The following is a 13,944-nucleotide window of genomic DNA, read 5'->3' on the forward strand; positions in this document are numbered from 1 at the left end:
GCGTTTTGCCGACAATCTTCGCGGGGACAGACAACGTTTTTTGTCGTCACGGAAGCCAATTCGGATTTTTCGGATTCGAGTCGCCAAAAAAATTCATAAACACGGATCTGGCGAGCCTTTTGTGTTCCACAACTTTTATAGATTTAGACGAGTTTAATTTGAATATAAATACAAATAGTTCGCCGGCTAGTTTGATATGGGGTTTTCGGCATACATTCTACGGCTACATCTCAAGAACAGGAAAGAAGAACGAAACTAGTAGAAATTCTTGCTAGAAATTTATTACAAGGTTATTAACATGTTTATCTTCTTTTCCTCGTTATGAATTCCAAGGCCGCAGAGCCCGGGCAACATAATAACACACATTTCAATTTATTATATTATGCATGTAAAGTTGTAAAGCCAGCTGGCAGGCGGTTTATTTTTTCTCCATGTGATGGCTTGGGTTGTGGGAACGGTGGAGAGGTCGCTCCCGAAGTTTTTAACAGCTGGGCCCCAGCCAATTCCACGCCAAGGTCTTCCTGGCCAAGTTGACAACCAGTCTCCGGGCAGGGGAAATTGCGCCGAACTCTCCGCCCGGGGGGAACTATGAAATCATGGTGTATTTATTCCGAAAATATCTAATGATGGGATCTTGCTGTTCTTGATCTTTGCGAAAGGTTAGCTAAACAAATGGGACCATAGGTTGCCATGGCATAACACCTATGTAAACTGTGGACGCCTCCTTTGAAATTCCATCAAACGCCTTTGTAATGCAATGTACTTGTAAACGCTTGAGTGAAATTAGCCCTCGCTTTTGTGCACATTTCGCGTTTATTTTCATAGCTCTATTCTTAGAGCGAATTTTACTCGCTGGCACAAAGGACAGCGGACTCGAGTCCTTAAATGTCGCCAACTTGTTGTCAGGCTATATGATATCTGCTGTTGTCATACATGGCTGCTTGTTTTTCCTCCTACACAGGGCTTTTCAACTATCTGGAAGCAGGGAATACCCTTTAAAACGGCAACTTTAAATGAAACCTTGATATTCAGTTTTAATCTCAGGTGATTTACCTTCTTTATTTAGTTCCTTAACTTTTTTCGAACCAGTTAATACCCTCTTTGATCAGAAATGGTTAGCATAGTTCATCTATTTTTAGACAAAAACTTTTAACTTCCGTTTATTAGCTCATGAGAATGGGTCAAGCAACTGGTCATTGGAACTTTTTGGTTTCTTGACCCCCGTATATAGGGTATTTCCGAGGCGACCTTTCGCCTGAAACCTGATGGCTGTGTGCTCTTTTTAATGTTTTCCTGCAACAGCTTTGGGGCGAAATTGTATTAAATTACTTTGTTGTTGCTCATTATATAATGTTGTTAGAGTCAGCCACTGGAACATCGCGTGGGGACGGCGAGTCGCGTCGAGTCCTTCAACCAGGCGGAGCACATATGTGTGAAAGTTGGCTGATAAGCGCCAGTGTTCCGCGTGCAAAATGCTGCCATGTGGGTGGCTTCGGGGAGGTGGCGCCCACAGAGCACCTGGCATAAGCTTTTAGTTTCCTTTATTGTTCGGTTTTTGTTTGCTCGCCGGCGGTTGGCACCTGTAGTAGCTGCCTTTTGACACAATGGCCCGCTGTGGTTGCTACGTGTTGCATGCCACCGACAGTCGTCAGTCGTCAAGTGGGCAGCGCCACCACCCACTCCCAAGGGCGCTAATTATAATTGCCCGTTTCGGGGAGCAGGACATTAAAATATCATTACTATACGAGTGTCCTTTTTGAGCTGCTCGCCGAGATTCATTTGCGGCAACATACTTAGCATAAAATCATCGATTCCCAGCGGAAACTGAATTATGCGTACGTGTTGCGTGAAGCTCTCTTGGCGGCTCGTTTGCCGATCCATTGCGAATCCGAACCAAAGTCCGTATCTGAATCTGAATCTGAATCTGAAACCGTGAGGCGCCGGCCCCGCCCAGTTGAGCGAGCAAACGCACAAAACGCAATTTGCGGAATGCCCAAATGAAGTTATTCAATTGTAAAAACAGCTGGCATTGTGCCGCAGGGAATTCCACTGGATTGGAGTGAAGTGCACGCCCACACGGAAGCAACCAGAGTACCGGCAACAAGATTAAAGGGCACGGGCGAAGGGTGCCCCCTGCCCGAGGGGCACACACTGCGTATACGCAATGCCGGGGTGGAAAAATTAAGTAAGTAAAGCGGCAGCGGAAATACTTACACTTTTCTACTAGATTATCATATACACGAGATGAGCATGAGATTTGAGGCCCACCGGGCGTGGTCTATGTACTAAAAAGATTCCAACGCCACGGCCATAACATGTTTTTCCGTCATTTTTCCCCAGAACTCCCCTTACTCACTGCCTACTTTTCCTTATATTTTTTACTTTTTTAAGTAGACTAACGGCTGAGAGTCGGGCTGCGATTTACGAGTCCATACAACGCTTAAGTGCTACATAAAACTTAAACTGCTTAGGGCTTACTCGCTTATAATCGCATGCATGTGTGTGTTCTGCGGGCTGTGTACTTACTATTAAGGACCTCTCAGCCATAGATCGCTATCCCTATTTAATAACACACTAGGTCTCAATGATGATTAGCAGCTCCGTCGGCTGGCTGCATGGGTGTGGTAAACAGAATGAGGGTGTTTTGCGGGGTGTTTTGCAGTGTAGAGTGTGTATGAAAGGCATCTTAACTTAAGAGCAACCCATATATTGAAAGCGTTTTGAAGTTGTAGGAGAAACCGGCACCAGAACCAAACCAAAAGCCAGCGGAAAAACTTGACCAATAGAACTAAAAATTGAAATTCGCTTTAGAGATTAAAGTAGCAAATGCACAAACACCGTGAAAGTGTGTAGGGTGTGTAGGGTGGGTTATCATAATCGCATGGGGTGAAGGGTGATTGATTGATAGATTGATTGATTGGGCGGGTGAATGGTTGGTGTCTGGTTGTGTGGGGCGTGTCTGTGCATTCAGATGTAACATAAAAAGCGCATAATGCAAGCACCAATAATCCAAAATGAGGGCTTTGCACATCCGCCACTCACCTCATGTCCTCCGCATCGGCTAAGTGCCCCAGGGCGGCGTTGTCAACAGAGTCCTCCTGCTCCTGCCCCTGGTCGCTGTCATCATTATCCTCGCCGCTGCTGTTGCCATGGCTCCTCTTCTCCGCGGCGGCATCCCTCTTGTCAATGTTGTCGTTGGCGGCATCCAGTAATCTGGAATTCTTATCACGGCGCAATGTTGCAATTTTCCTCTCCTCCTCCTGTCGCAGCTTTTCCACTTCATCCTTTGACAGGAATGAGAAAACTTTGTCTGCCGAGGGGAAAATAGTGGGGGGAAAAACACAGAGTATATAAAATCAGTGTGAGATAAGGACATCGCCCCGCTATTAAGTTGGGAAATTAAATAAATAGCGATCCGATGCAGCTTAGCCAGTTAGCTGCCTAAGTGGATTCCACCTAGTCCTCCTCCGCCTCAGCTCCAGACTTTGCCATGCAAATGGCGTCGGGGCGAACTCCTTTCTAATTAGAACCCACCAGGCGAAAAGTGACGACCACCGCTGAGGTGGCTTGGCAACCGCAGATAAGTGGTTTGATTGACAAGTTGGGCCAAGAAGTGAGATTTAAGTGGCCAGACCACTAGGTTTTACCAGGGCCAAAGTCCACAGAGAGACATTCTCAAGCCTGCCAACCGCCCTCCCCCTGGCACTCATTCAATCACGGAACTTTTGCCGCCAACCGACGGGGAAACTCACCTGTCTTTTGTGTGGGCTTGTGTTGATCCTCCATGGCTGACTCGAAGAAGCGTTTTTTATCGGAAACCGATTTAGGCACTTTACTCGGCGTTGATGCGGCCTCGCCAGCAGCTCCAGGTGTTGACTGCAAAATGGGCAAAATGTTTTTCGTTAGCAACTCAACGCACAAGGATTTGTTAAAACGCCAGCAAAACCAAGGCAAAAAATTAATAAAGAGATGGAGCTGGCAGCCCGCTGCCGTATTTTCAATTAAATGACTGGGAAAAACTGCAATTTTCAAAGCCAGCGCTGAAAAATCCGAAATGGCCATAAAGAAAATTGATGGCACTACACAAGTTTATTAAAAAGCAGCCGCCAGAAAGGGGCGTTTTGGTTTGGGCTTGGATTTGGGCAGGATCAGCCATAGGCTGGCTCAATCATAAAGTGACCAAGCCGACATTTTTGGGGCTGTCCTGCACTCGGGGCATATAATTTACAGTGGGGTTTGGCCTGGTGGTGGTCCTGGGATTGAGCTGGAGAGGGCGCAAATTACAGCTGAGTGGGCTGGGTTAGAAGGGAGCGAAGCGAACCGGACCAAACCGAGCCAAACCGGAGCAGGCCATTTATCACCCAAAGTCGTGTGTACTGTCGGTTTTATGCTTTCATGCAATTCCTCGTGTTGGGCAACATGAGACACACAGTAGCCAGATAAAGCCAAGTTGGGTGGATAGTTAGTGCCTGCAGACTACGACGACAAAGTCATTAAATGGTGGAGGTCGGGGCATAGGAAGGTCCAGGGGATCGAGGACTGAGCACCCAGGACCTAGAACCCAGAGCCCAGACGAAACAAAGGCAAGCAGGGCAAAGGCCAGCGTTAAACTGCACAAATTGCAACCTTATACCAAAGTAGTACACAGAAAAAAAACACCTACAAATCAATTCGATATTACCATCAATGTGATGTGAACTTTATATTGAGAAGTGGTCATTCTTAAAATTCCTCTCTTTGTCAAATGATATCAACACGAAAAAGAGAGAAAAGAGGGAGACGGCGCTAGGAATTAATCGAAGTTAGAGCAAGACAGCTATGTTTAATACTCTCCCAAACAGAAAAAGAGAGCAAAAAGCAAGATGGCGAACGTGAGACGCCTTCTTTCTTGATATCGATACTGAATTTTACAGAAATGATCATTATATTCCATCAACTTTTTCTCCGTGCAGGGTTCGAACCTCCAGCTAGGACCACCAGACCACACCAGTCCAGTCCTAGAGAGCTCATAAATAAAGCAAGCCGGAGAAAGGAGGTGGGGGCACAATTGCATGGGGAAAAGTGAAAGCAGCAAAGGGGGAGTGCCAGCCATCGAGCTTAACTGAGCTGTATTTTTAGAAGAGAAATTAATTTCGTATCGGATTTTTCGATTTTCAATTAAAGCCAATGGAGGAGCTGGCTGGAGCTGGTTTATCAGCATCAGTCTGCAGTCTGCCCGAGGAGCCAGCTCAGCAGTCCAGCTAATAGGAATTTATTGAGCCATGAAAGTGTTGAGAATGTGTGTGTTTTTGCCCGAACCCGAACCCGAACCCGAACCCGAACCCTAACCCAGTGTGATATCAGTGTGATGTGTGTGTGCATTTCAGCCCTATGCCAGCGCATTAAAAGCCAATAAGCCATTGAATTATTCAGACCATGCGAGCAGTGTTAGTGGGTGAGAGATTTTCGTATATGTACTCGGGGTGACATCAACGATAAGGCGTTGAAAGGGTATAGAACACAAAAAAAAAAACAACCTTATCGCGGGGCAATTACGAGCACTCTGCGATAAGATTGGAAGACAAAGCGGGCTGAACAAGATATGGGGGCCATTAAAGAGGGACAACCTGTCGAGAGTCGAATCAGTGCAGGGCCAGGTGCCAAAGCGTCAGGTTGCTAACCATTCTGCTCCGCCTGGCCCGCAGAAGTCATGGCCCAATTAGATAAAACCCTAAGTAAGTCAAGGTCACCGAAGACAGGGCTATCATTGCGCCGCCCATTCAAACAATCGTTTCGACTCTGGGGGCGGGGTGTTTGGACAAGACAAAATGAAAAGAGCCCACGAAACGCAAATAAGAATAATACGCAATGTTTATTTGCCTTAAGGTATGCAATTAAAAATGTTCAGCTTGCTTCTTTGTCTTGATAAAATAAATTAGCATTAAAATCAACTTAGCAGCGCTACGGCGAAATTAACTTTATAAATTGTAAAATTGTGTTTTCTGTCTGTTTTTCTGTTATTTCCTCTAGACTCGGGTGTTTTTCTTCGTTATACTACTTATTTATTCGTTGGTTTTTCGTGATTTGATGTTTATTTATTATTTTTTGTGTTTTGCAAAATAATAAAAAACAGGGCGGCGTCGGCGGCAGCAGCAGCAACAGTAGTAGCAAAAATTAATGGCCCAGTGGGCGTGGTAACTGCAGGTGGGCGACCGTAAGCAGCCAACTGTTTCAATCAACGTCAAATTAAACTTGGCCCGAGACGGAGGGGGCTGGCAGGTGAAACCAGGTGACAGGAGGCGCACAGCCAGGAGGAGGTGGTGGCGCCCATTAAACTTCAACCGCTTGCTGCTCAATTTCAACTGCAATTTTGTGGGCAGAGCGGGGGGGCCAGGGTGTCTCGAAAGTCAACAAAAAGTTGCATCTAATTAGCAGGAAAGGTGTGCTGCAAGTTCACCAGGGAGCTCGGCGCAGCAGACACGACCCACAAATCAATCAATTTAAATTGCGGGCGAGTGAAACGAAAATATTGAAAATTGCAGTCGATAGATAGAGAGAGCGAGAAAAAAGCAAGGGGCTGGGCCATTTAATTGATGGCAAAAAGGTGTTAGAATTTAATTAAAATGTATGAGCAGTGACATGGGCAGAAGGGGGAAACACGAGCGGGTTCCGGGTGGAAACAGGAAGGTTCTGCGGTCAGCTTAGGAGCAATTAAAACCATCGTCATCGCCGAACCACCAACAACCGAAGGCGAGGGCTTGTAGTTGGCCCGGCGGTCCACCTTGGGCGGATCGATTTTTAAACAAGAATAAATCTAGAACCGTAGATTGCGGTGGGATTAAGGAAAATATTCAGGGTATACAATTTTCCCTACAATTTGTATTGAAAAAGCTGAATTTAAAAATCTTTAAATACTAAAAAACTTAAAAAAAATGTTTTGAAAACATAGGGTATTTATAAACAATAAAAATTGTGCTATACTATTGGAATTCGTATATTATTGTTTCAGCAATTTAAAAACCAATAAAAATATGGAATTTGTATACTTTTAAATATGAAAAACGATTTTTCAATAAAACTACTCTTGGTTTTTGCTCAGAAACTTAAAAAGATTTTGTACTGGATTTGCTTGTGTGTATATGTATAAAATGTATAAAATATTCTGGGAATGGTTAAATATTTGTCAAGGCAAAGGAAGACCTTTAAATACTATTTTTTATTGATCATACCTAATTTTAAAATATAATAAAAATATTGCAGTTTTTAAATAAATAAAATGGGAATTTTCTTTGGAAATCCTTTGGCCACCAGTTAAGATTTATTCTTTCTATCGATTTCAACCCAAAGTTCAACAAACAGAGGAACCCTATCGAGGCACTACACCGTTGTCTCCTTGCCAGTGGGCCTGGTGGGCGTCCTCGGAGTGGCAGGATGATGCCACGCCCCCTCCAACTGGGGCTGCGATTGCGAGCGCAGCTTAAAGCTGGCCATGCCCCGGAGACCATGTGGCTTTTGGGCCACCGGCGGAGGGGCGGGGGCGGTACGCAACTTGGTGGGCTTGAGCGGACGCTTGGGCGGAAGGGGCGGAGGCGTGGGCGACTTGGAAGCTCGACAGGAGACCGAGGTGTCACTACTGCGCCGCGAGTCAAAGAACGAGGTATTGCTGTAGATGGCCTCCTCCTCGATGGTGGAGTAGATCTCCTCGGCTGTCTCGTAATAACTGGAGGGGACACCCCCGCCTCCCTTGGCTAGCAGGAGCGAGGAGCTGGAGGAGCCAATAGAGAAGGAACTGGTGCTGTGGGCCAGCGAGGAATTCGAGATGCCGACGCGCGCCGTGGTCATGTTTTGGTAATTGCTATTTGAGTCGGGGCTGACCACGATTTCCGAGAAGCTCGGGAACTTCATGGCGGCATACGAGGGCGTGGGCGAGGTCACCGTGACGGGCGGAGGAGGCGGTGGCCCCCGTCGGGGTCTGTCACTCACCAATAACTGCGGCGATTGCAGGTAGAGCAGGGTCGGCGAGCCGGATTTGTTGGCCACGACCTGGTCGCCGGGCGGCAGGAGAACCCGGTTAAAAAGGGGAGAGGGGGCGGCATGGGGATTGGGGTCAGAGGTCGCCGAGGGCGAGACGGGGGAGGCGGGCTTGAGGGTGAGCGTGTTGGGCTGCTGCGGTTGCGGCAAACTGGCATACTGCACCGGCAGTATCTGGGCGGTGGGGAAGATCTGGTTGGGCGACCCGGCGACCAGCAGCTGTCGTTGCGGCGAGTCCATCAAGCGGTTAGTGGCGCCACCAGTTGCAGTGGCGGCAGCAGCATTGGAAGAACAAGATGGAGACGTGGATGCGTTAGCGGTTAGTGGTGGCGGAAACTGTGGAAACTGCGGCGGCTCATGCAAATGACGTGTGTGTTGTTGGTGGGCAGGCGGAGTGGGCGGTGGTGGCAATGGCAGGCTGTCAATGTCGGTGTCGAAACTGGGATCTAGGAAGGGATTCGTTACCGAATATCCACCGCCGGCAATGGGAACCGGTGGAGCTGGCTCATAGGGCGCCCTCAGCTGATTCCTCAGCTCGTTCTCGCGCAGCAAATACTCGCGGTGCTCCTGCGGCGACACCAGGATATTGTCCGGCGAGTTCTCGTGCAGGAACTCGTGGGGGCGGAACTGCGAGGGCGTGGCCGGCGGCAGGGCCTCCATGTAGATGGACTCCTCCACCTCCCTCAGAGTGGGCGTACTGGGCACCTTGGTTGGCAGCGTGGCAAAGTTAATGGGCGGCGGTGGTGGCGATTCCCGCGGGCGATTCGGTTTCGTCTTGGTGGTCACCCTCACGGGCAGCTTGGCCTCCACCGGATGGATGGTATTCGTGCTGGCATCGTGCTCGAACACCGTAAAGTCACCCTGGCCCACATCGGTGTTCTGGAAGGTCTCCAGCGCCACATTGCGCACCAGATCCGCCTTCTTCAGCTGCGGTTTGGGGGCCACTGGTGGAGGTATCTTCGGTCGAGTGCCCGTCAGGTTCTCCGTGGACTTGGAGATCACGGTGTTGGGTGTGCTGCGCCCGCTGGACAGCGACTGGGATTGCTCTAGCAGATCCTCACTGGATCGCGAGGAGCCAAAGAAGAACTGCTCGCGGGTGGAGCGTGGCGATCTCGGTGACCGGCTGACCTCCTTGGCTATCCTTGTGTACTCATCATCCTCGGGTGTGGGATGCCGGAAGGGATTCTCCCGGTCCAGTTCGCCGGCGGGGGGATCTGGCGAGGTGGCCCTGGAAACACGCTGCAGCTGCGGGGATTCCACCTCACGGATGCGAGCCACTGCGGGAACGATGGGCACTGCCTTGTCCAGCGTGGAGCAAGGACTGGTGGCCCGCAGGATGCCCTTGCGAGGCAGGCGATTCCGGCTCGAACCTCGCGTATCCTGCTCCGAATCGTATGCCCTAGTGTAGCCATCTGGAGTGCGGGACCGGGAACGCTCGAAGTCCGACTTGGAGCGCTCATCCCCGCTGAGATCGAAGCTCACGGACTTGCGATGACCTCCGTACTCCGGGGTGCTGCGTCCCGATCTCGAGGGTTTGTAGGGTCGGCAGTCGCTCTCCGAATCGCTGGTGTACCGACCACGTCGCCGGTCGAAGGTATCGGAATCGGTGTCGGCATAGGAGGGAGGTGACTGCACCTCCAAGGGCGGAGAGCTCTCCGTGTCCTCCTCCTCGTCCTCCTCCAGGATGGCATCGATGTCGTCCAGCCTTTGGGAACCAGCATGGTCTTCGGCTTCGTCTTCATCCTCCTCTTCTTCCTCCTCCTCATCGTCGTCATCCTCGTCGTCTATGATGTACACGGGCTCCGCTTTCTTGGGCTTAGATGGGCTGGCCTTGGCAGGGGTTCTGCTCTCCTCCTGCGACTCCAGCATCTGCTGGTAGGAGTAACGTGCTCCGGGGGCCAGGCGATCCGGAGTCTGGGTGCCGCGTTGCTATTGAAGTTTAAATCATTGTGTGGATAGCTCATTTAGTTCGGTTTAGATTCGTTTTAGTTTGGTTTTTGGTTTTGTTTGTGGTGTTTTTTCGGGTGCAACGTCATCGCACACAAGCTTCAAACACAAATTGCAGAGTGCAGCGTTAATGGTGAGTGGGTGCGTGTTTTATGGGTGATGAGGTATTCTTTTTGTGGAACACTGGGTGATTTTTTGTTTGATGATGCTGTAATAGTGGTAAGAACGGCACACACACAAAAGTTGTCTAGTTTTGTTTTGTTTTTGGGGTGCAACCTCCTCTGCAACCTTTGCAACCTGCTTCCATTAGCCAATTACCAGTGATTTTCTGCTTGATGATGAGGTGAGCGACTGGGTTGACGACGACGACTCTTCTGGCCAATTTGCTGGATGATGATTTTGGGTTGATGAACTCGGCACACGATGGCGATAGCAAACAGCAGCGATACGAAAACACAGAGCAGATATAGATAGCAGAAATACGGAGACAAAGACGAGTCACATGGCACAAAAAAAAAAAAAGTAAAATAACGAAATCAAACGAAAACTTTCTTGAATAAAACTTCTTGGCCGAAAAACTAGAAAAGTTCCAAGAATCCAATACCCAAAAACCGAAATGCAATTAAAAGTTTGACCCATTTTTTGCGGTTTTTATACGACAAATACATTAAGATTTATTGACATCAAAAATGCACACTTCGAATTCCATTTAGCTATCTTTAAATTTAACTATCATTAGGTAACAACGAAAGTGGGCTAAACAACTCAAGCCTAATCAATGAAAATGCGGTGTGACCATTCGGTTTCCTACTTTGTGGTAACAGTTTGATAGATACTTTAACAAAATAACCCTAGAGTAGGTGTAGCTTGGCTCTTTCAAAAGGTTCGGTATAACAGGATGCCTTAGTTTTTGTTAGTTAGTCGGAAGTGTTTTCTGGGCTCTTCTCGAGTATTATTCAGTTGCATAATTGGACCTTTTGTGTGTGTTGCCACACGCATTGTTACACATTTAGTAATATATAGTATATATCTGTGTGTTATGTAGTAAACAGCTTCGGTTTCACATAGTATAAACATCGAAAGACTATATGTATAAGTGGAGTACTTTGTGCCGCAAAATGGCGGCAATTTTAGAGAGCTCTCCGCGTTGATAAATACATTTACACATTTTCGGTACTGAGTTCCTTTTATCTCAACAATTGTGGGTGTGTGGGCTGTGTGAGGATGCTTGGAGTGTTGATAAGGACACACTTTAACAATTTGCAGATGGAGATAGACATTGAAACCATTTTCAGAGTTGAGAGCGTTCAGATTTTGATTGAGTTTCGAGGGTGAGGGAGGTGGAATTCGGAGGGAAAGCGCTAGAAGTAGTAACTCTTGGCCCTTTGAACACGCCTCCTCAAATCCTAGACTTTGCTTTTCCTTTGCCTTGTATAAATTGCAACTCGTTGCAAGCCGTTGCCTCCTGTCCGTTTACTTTTTCGGTTACTAGCATTTGTATTCTGTCAGTTTAAACTAAATATTCAGTCTTATGGTGATAAACATCCGCTTGTTAAGCAATGCGCTGCTCAGCAGTAAGCTGCAATGAGATCGAAATCGAGGGCGGAGGGGCGAACAGAAGAGATTGAGAAAAACAATAAGGAAAAGTTATAAATAAAGGGAAAATCAACAACAAATCGTTGAAAAGCGGCGTACAGCGCGCACATTATTGAAGGGGGAGTTGGGGAAAATTCAGGAAAATGAGAGTGGAAGAACAAGAACAAGGACGAGAAGAAGATAAGAGAGACGTTTTAATGGAAATTTTCTTTCTGCAGTTTTTGAATTATTTACATTCACATTTATTATACGTGCGCCATCTATAAGGTAAGTACATGTTGGTATATATGTAAGCCTGATTTTTTTACCCCCTGTTACAGCTTTCAATGCAAATTTCAAGGGGGGCATGCTTTAAGGCCAACAACAAACAATAAAAAGAATGCCGCCTACGCAAAGGTAACAGCGGCTACAGTAAAGACACAAACTGAAATGAATATAATATGAAAGTAGCTAAACAACAACAACAGTGATCACAGTGAACCTGGCTTAGACAGGGACCTTCTGAGAAAGCCAGGAGCAACAAACGGCAGCCAATATGCTAATAAATAATAAATTGTCTGCTGCCATATCAATAAATGTGGGGCCATCCACTCCACTCCCACTCCTTTCCAATCCAATCTCCCGGGAGCAAAGGAGCAGCTCGGAGGAGCCCACATCCAATCCGCATGCAGAACACATAACTCATACGCCCCCTGGTACACGCGGCCCACAAAGATAGGCAATGATTTTTTATTCACTTTTAATTCAAACTGCAACGGAAAAGCGCTTTAAAGCAAACATCAGCTACATCAGCTACAGCAGCAACAAAAGAACAACACACTCGAGCTGGGGGAAAATGGGAATGGAAATCGATGCTGCCAGTGTGTTTACATGAGAGAATGAAAGTGTTTGCCATGATTATTTTGGTTTTAGTTACAGTCAGTAGGTTTAATGGTCTGGTGCTATCATGCTGTTACCTGTGAATTCAGTTGAAAATATAACTTTTACTTTTTCAGTCTTCTCTTCGTTTTTCAACTGGCATCACAGGCCAAATTTATCACAACAGTTTGGTGACCTCTGTGGTTTTGTGGAGATGGTTTAGATGGTGGTACGATGCTTTTGGATTTATCATCTTTTTTCTCTTTATACTCTATATATATTTAAAATTTTTTGACACACACACACACACACTTAGAGACGCACACAATGTCAGTGACAGGACAAAGGCATTAGTGAAGTTACACAAACACATAACAAGCGGAATACGAAACAAAAATCAAGTTAAGAGATTGGTGAGGTTTTGAGTTTTTACGTTTTTTCGTTTTTGTTTTCGGGGGCGACTGTCTGTTCGTGTTAGCTGTTACATGGGTGTAACTGTATCTGTTTCTGTATGCGGGGCTGGATCTGGGATCCCAACTCGTACACAGACAGGCATTATACATTTTAAACAAACGAAAAGTACACGCACAGGTACGAGTATTGAAAGACGCACACACAGACAGACGAATTAAAGCCAAGACAAGAGACGTGCATATCCCAACCTGAGGTGGGCACATACCTGTAGTTGCGACTGCTCGTCGGCATCTTTGCCCTCAGAGGTCGTTTGCGTCTGTGTCTGCACGGTGGCGGCAGGAAGCACTGGCCCCGAACCCGGAGCAGGAGCAGAGTTCGCTGACTCAGCGGATCCGGCGATGGGCAGCGGTGCCGCCGGCGTGGTGGGGGTGCTGGGATTCGTGTCGAGCGTGTGCTTCGATATGACAACCGTCGTCGTCTTCTGTATCTTGTCCTGCTCGTGGTGCTCCGACGGCGACTTCGGCGGCACGGTGGTGAAGGCGTCGGCCGCGCGTACAATTTCCAGCACCTAATTTGCAAGCGAAACAATGAAGAGGCGTAAGTTTCACGACCAAGGCCAGGCCAGGCCCGTCCAGTTACCTTCTCCTGGGTGCTCTTCTCCTGACCCAAGGGCGCCAGCTGCGTCTGATGCTGTTGCTGTTGATGGGCCTGTTGTTCTGCGTGAATGAGCGCCACGGTCTGCGTGGCTGGCGTGTCCTGGGCCGTTAAATCAGCGGAAGCCACCGGAGCGGGAGAAGGAGCCGGTGTGGTTGTGGCAGTCACAGCAGTGGGAGTGGGCGATGTGGTGCCATGCACCATGGCAGCAGCGGCGGCCAGAATCGTTTGGCCAGTTGGCTGGGCATCTGGCTTCTGCGAGGCGAAGACGTCAAAGTCCTGCAGAGAAACGAAGCAACCATTAAAGTCCTTTCCGCTGCTCAAGATACCCAAAACCCACCTGTCGCAGACGCTCATCCTCCTCGTGGTCCAGACTGGATACGCTCTGACTCTGGCTCAGTTCCGAGCCCGTTTCCGAGGCACGAGATCCTAGGGGGAAGACCCAATTTAAGCAAGCCTCAACTG

General features: G+C 47.9%; 1 protein-coding gene across 20 annotated transcripts in view; it reads right to left on the reverse strand.

The window, feature by feature from the left end:
- The window catches only part of LOC108025175 (protein lap4), a 64,969-nt gene that overhangs the window by 10,126 nt on the left and 40,899 nt on the right, over positions 1–13,944 (reverse strand). For 17 of the 20 annotated variants that reach the window (XR_007764661.1, XR_007764662.1, XM_050889035.1 and 14 more), the window contains 6 exons: positions 13,820–13,908; positions 13,465–13,758; positions 13,091–13,393; positions 8,476–9,939; positions 3,753–3,876; positions 3,043–3,310 (listed from right to left, as the gene is read on the reverse strand). Coding sequence is in view for 18 of the 20 variants with exons in the window: in XM_050889035.1 (XP_050744992.1) it covers positions 3,043–3,310; positions 3,753–3,876; positions 8,476–9,939; positions 13,091–13,393; positions 13,465–13,758; positions 13,820–13,908 (2,542 nt within the window). In the remaining 2 variants the exon portion in view is untranslated. Of the gene's footprint in view, positions 1–3,042; positions 3,311–3,752; positions 3,877–7,176; positions 9,940–10,735; positions 11,537–13,090; positions 13,394–13,464; positions 13,759–13,819; positions 13,909–13,944 lie in introns of those variants that run through there. The other 3 variants (XM_050889042.1, XM_017095476.3, XM_017095479.3) reach the window with 3 other exon arrangements.

Source organism: Drosophila biarmipes, chromosome 3R (genome assembly GCF_025231255.1).
Source record: "Drosophila biarmipes strain raj3 chromosome 3R, RU_DBia_V1.1, whole genome shotgun sequence".
NCBI lineage: Eukaryota > Metazoa > Arthropoda > Insecta > Diptera > Drosophilidae > Drosophila > Drosophila biarmipes.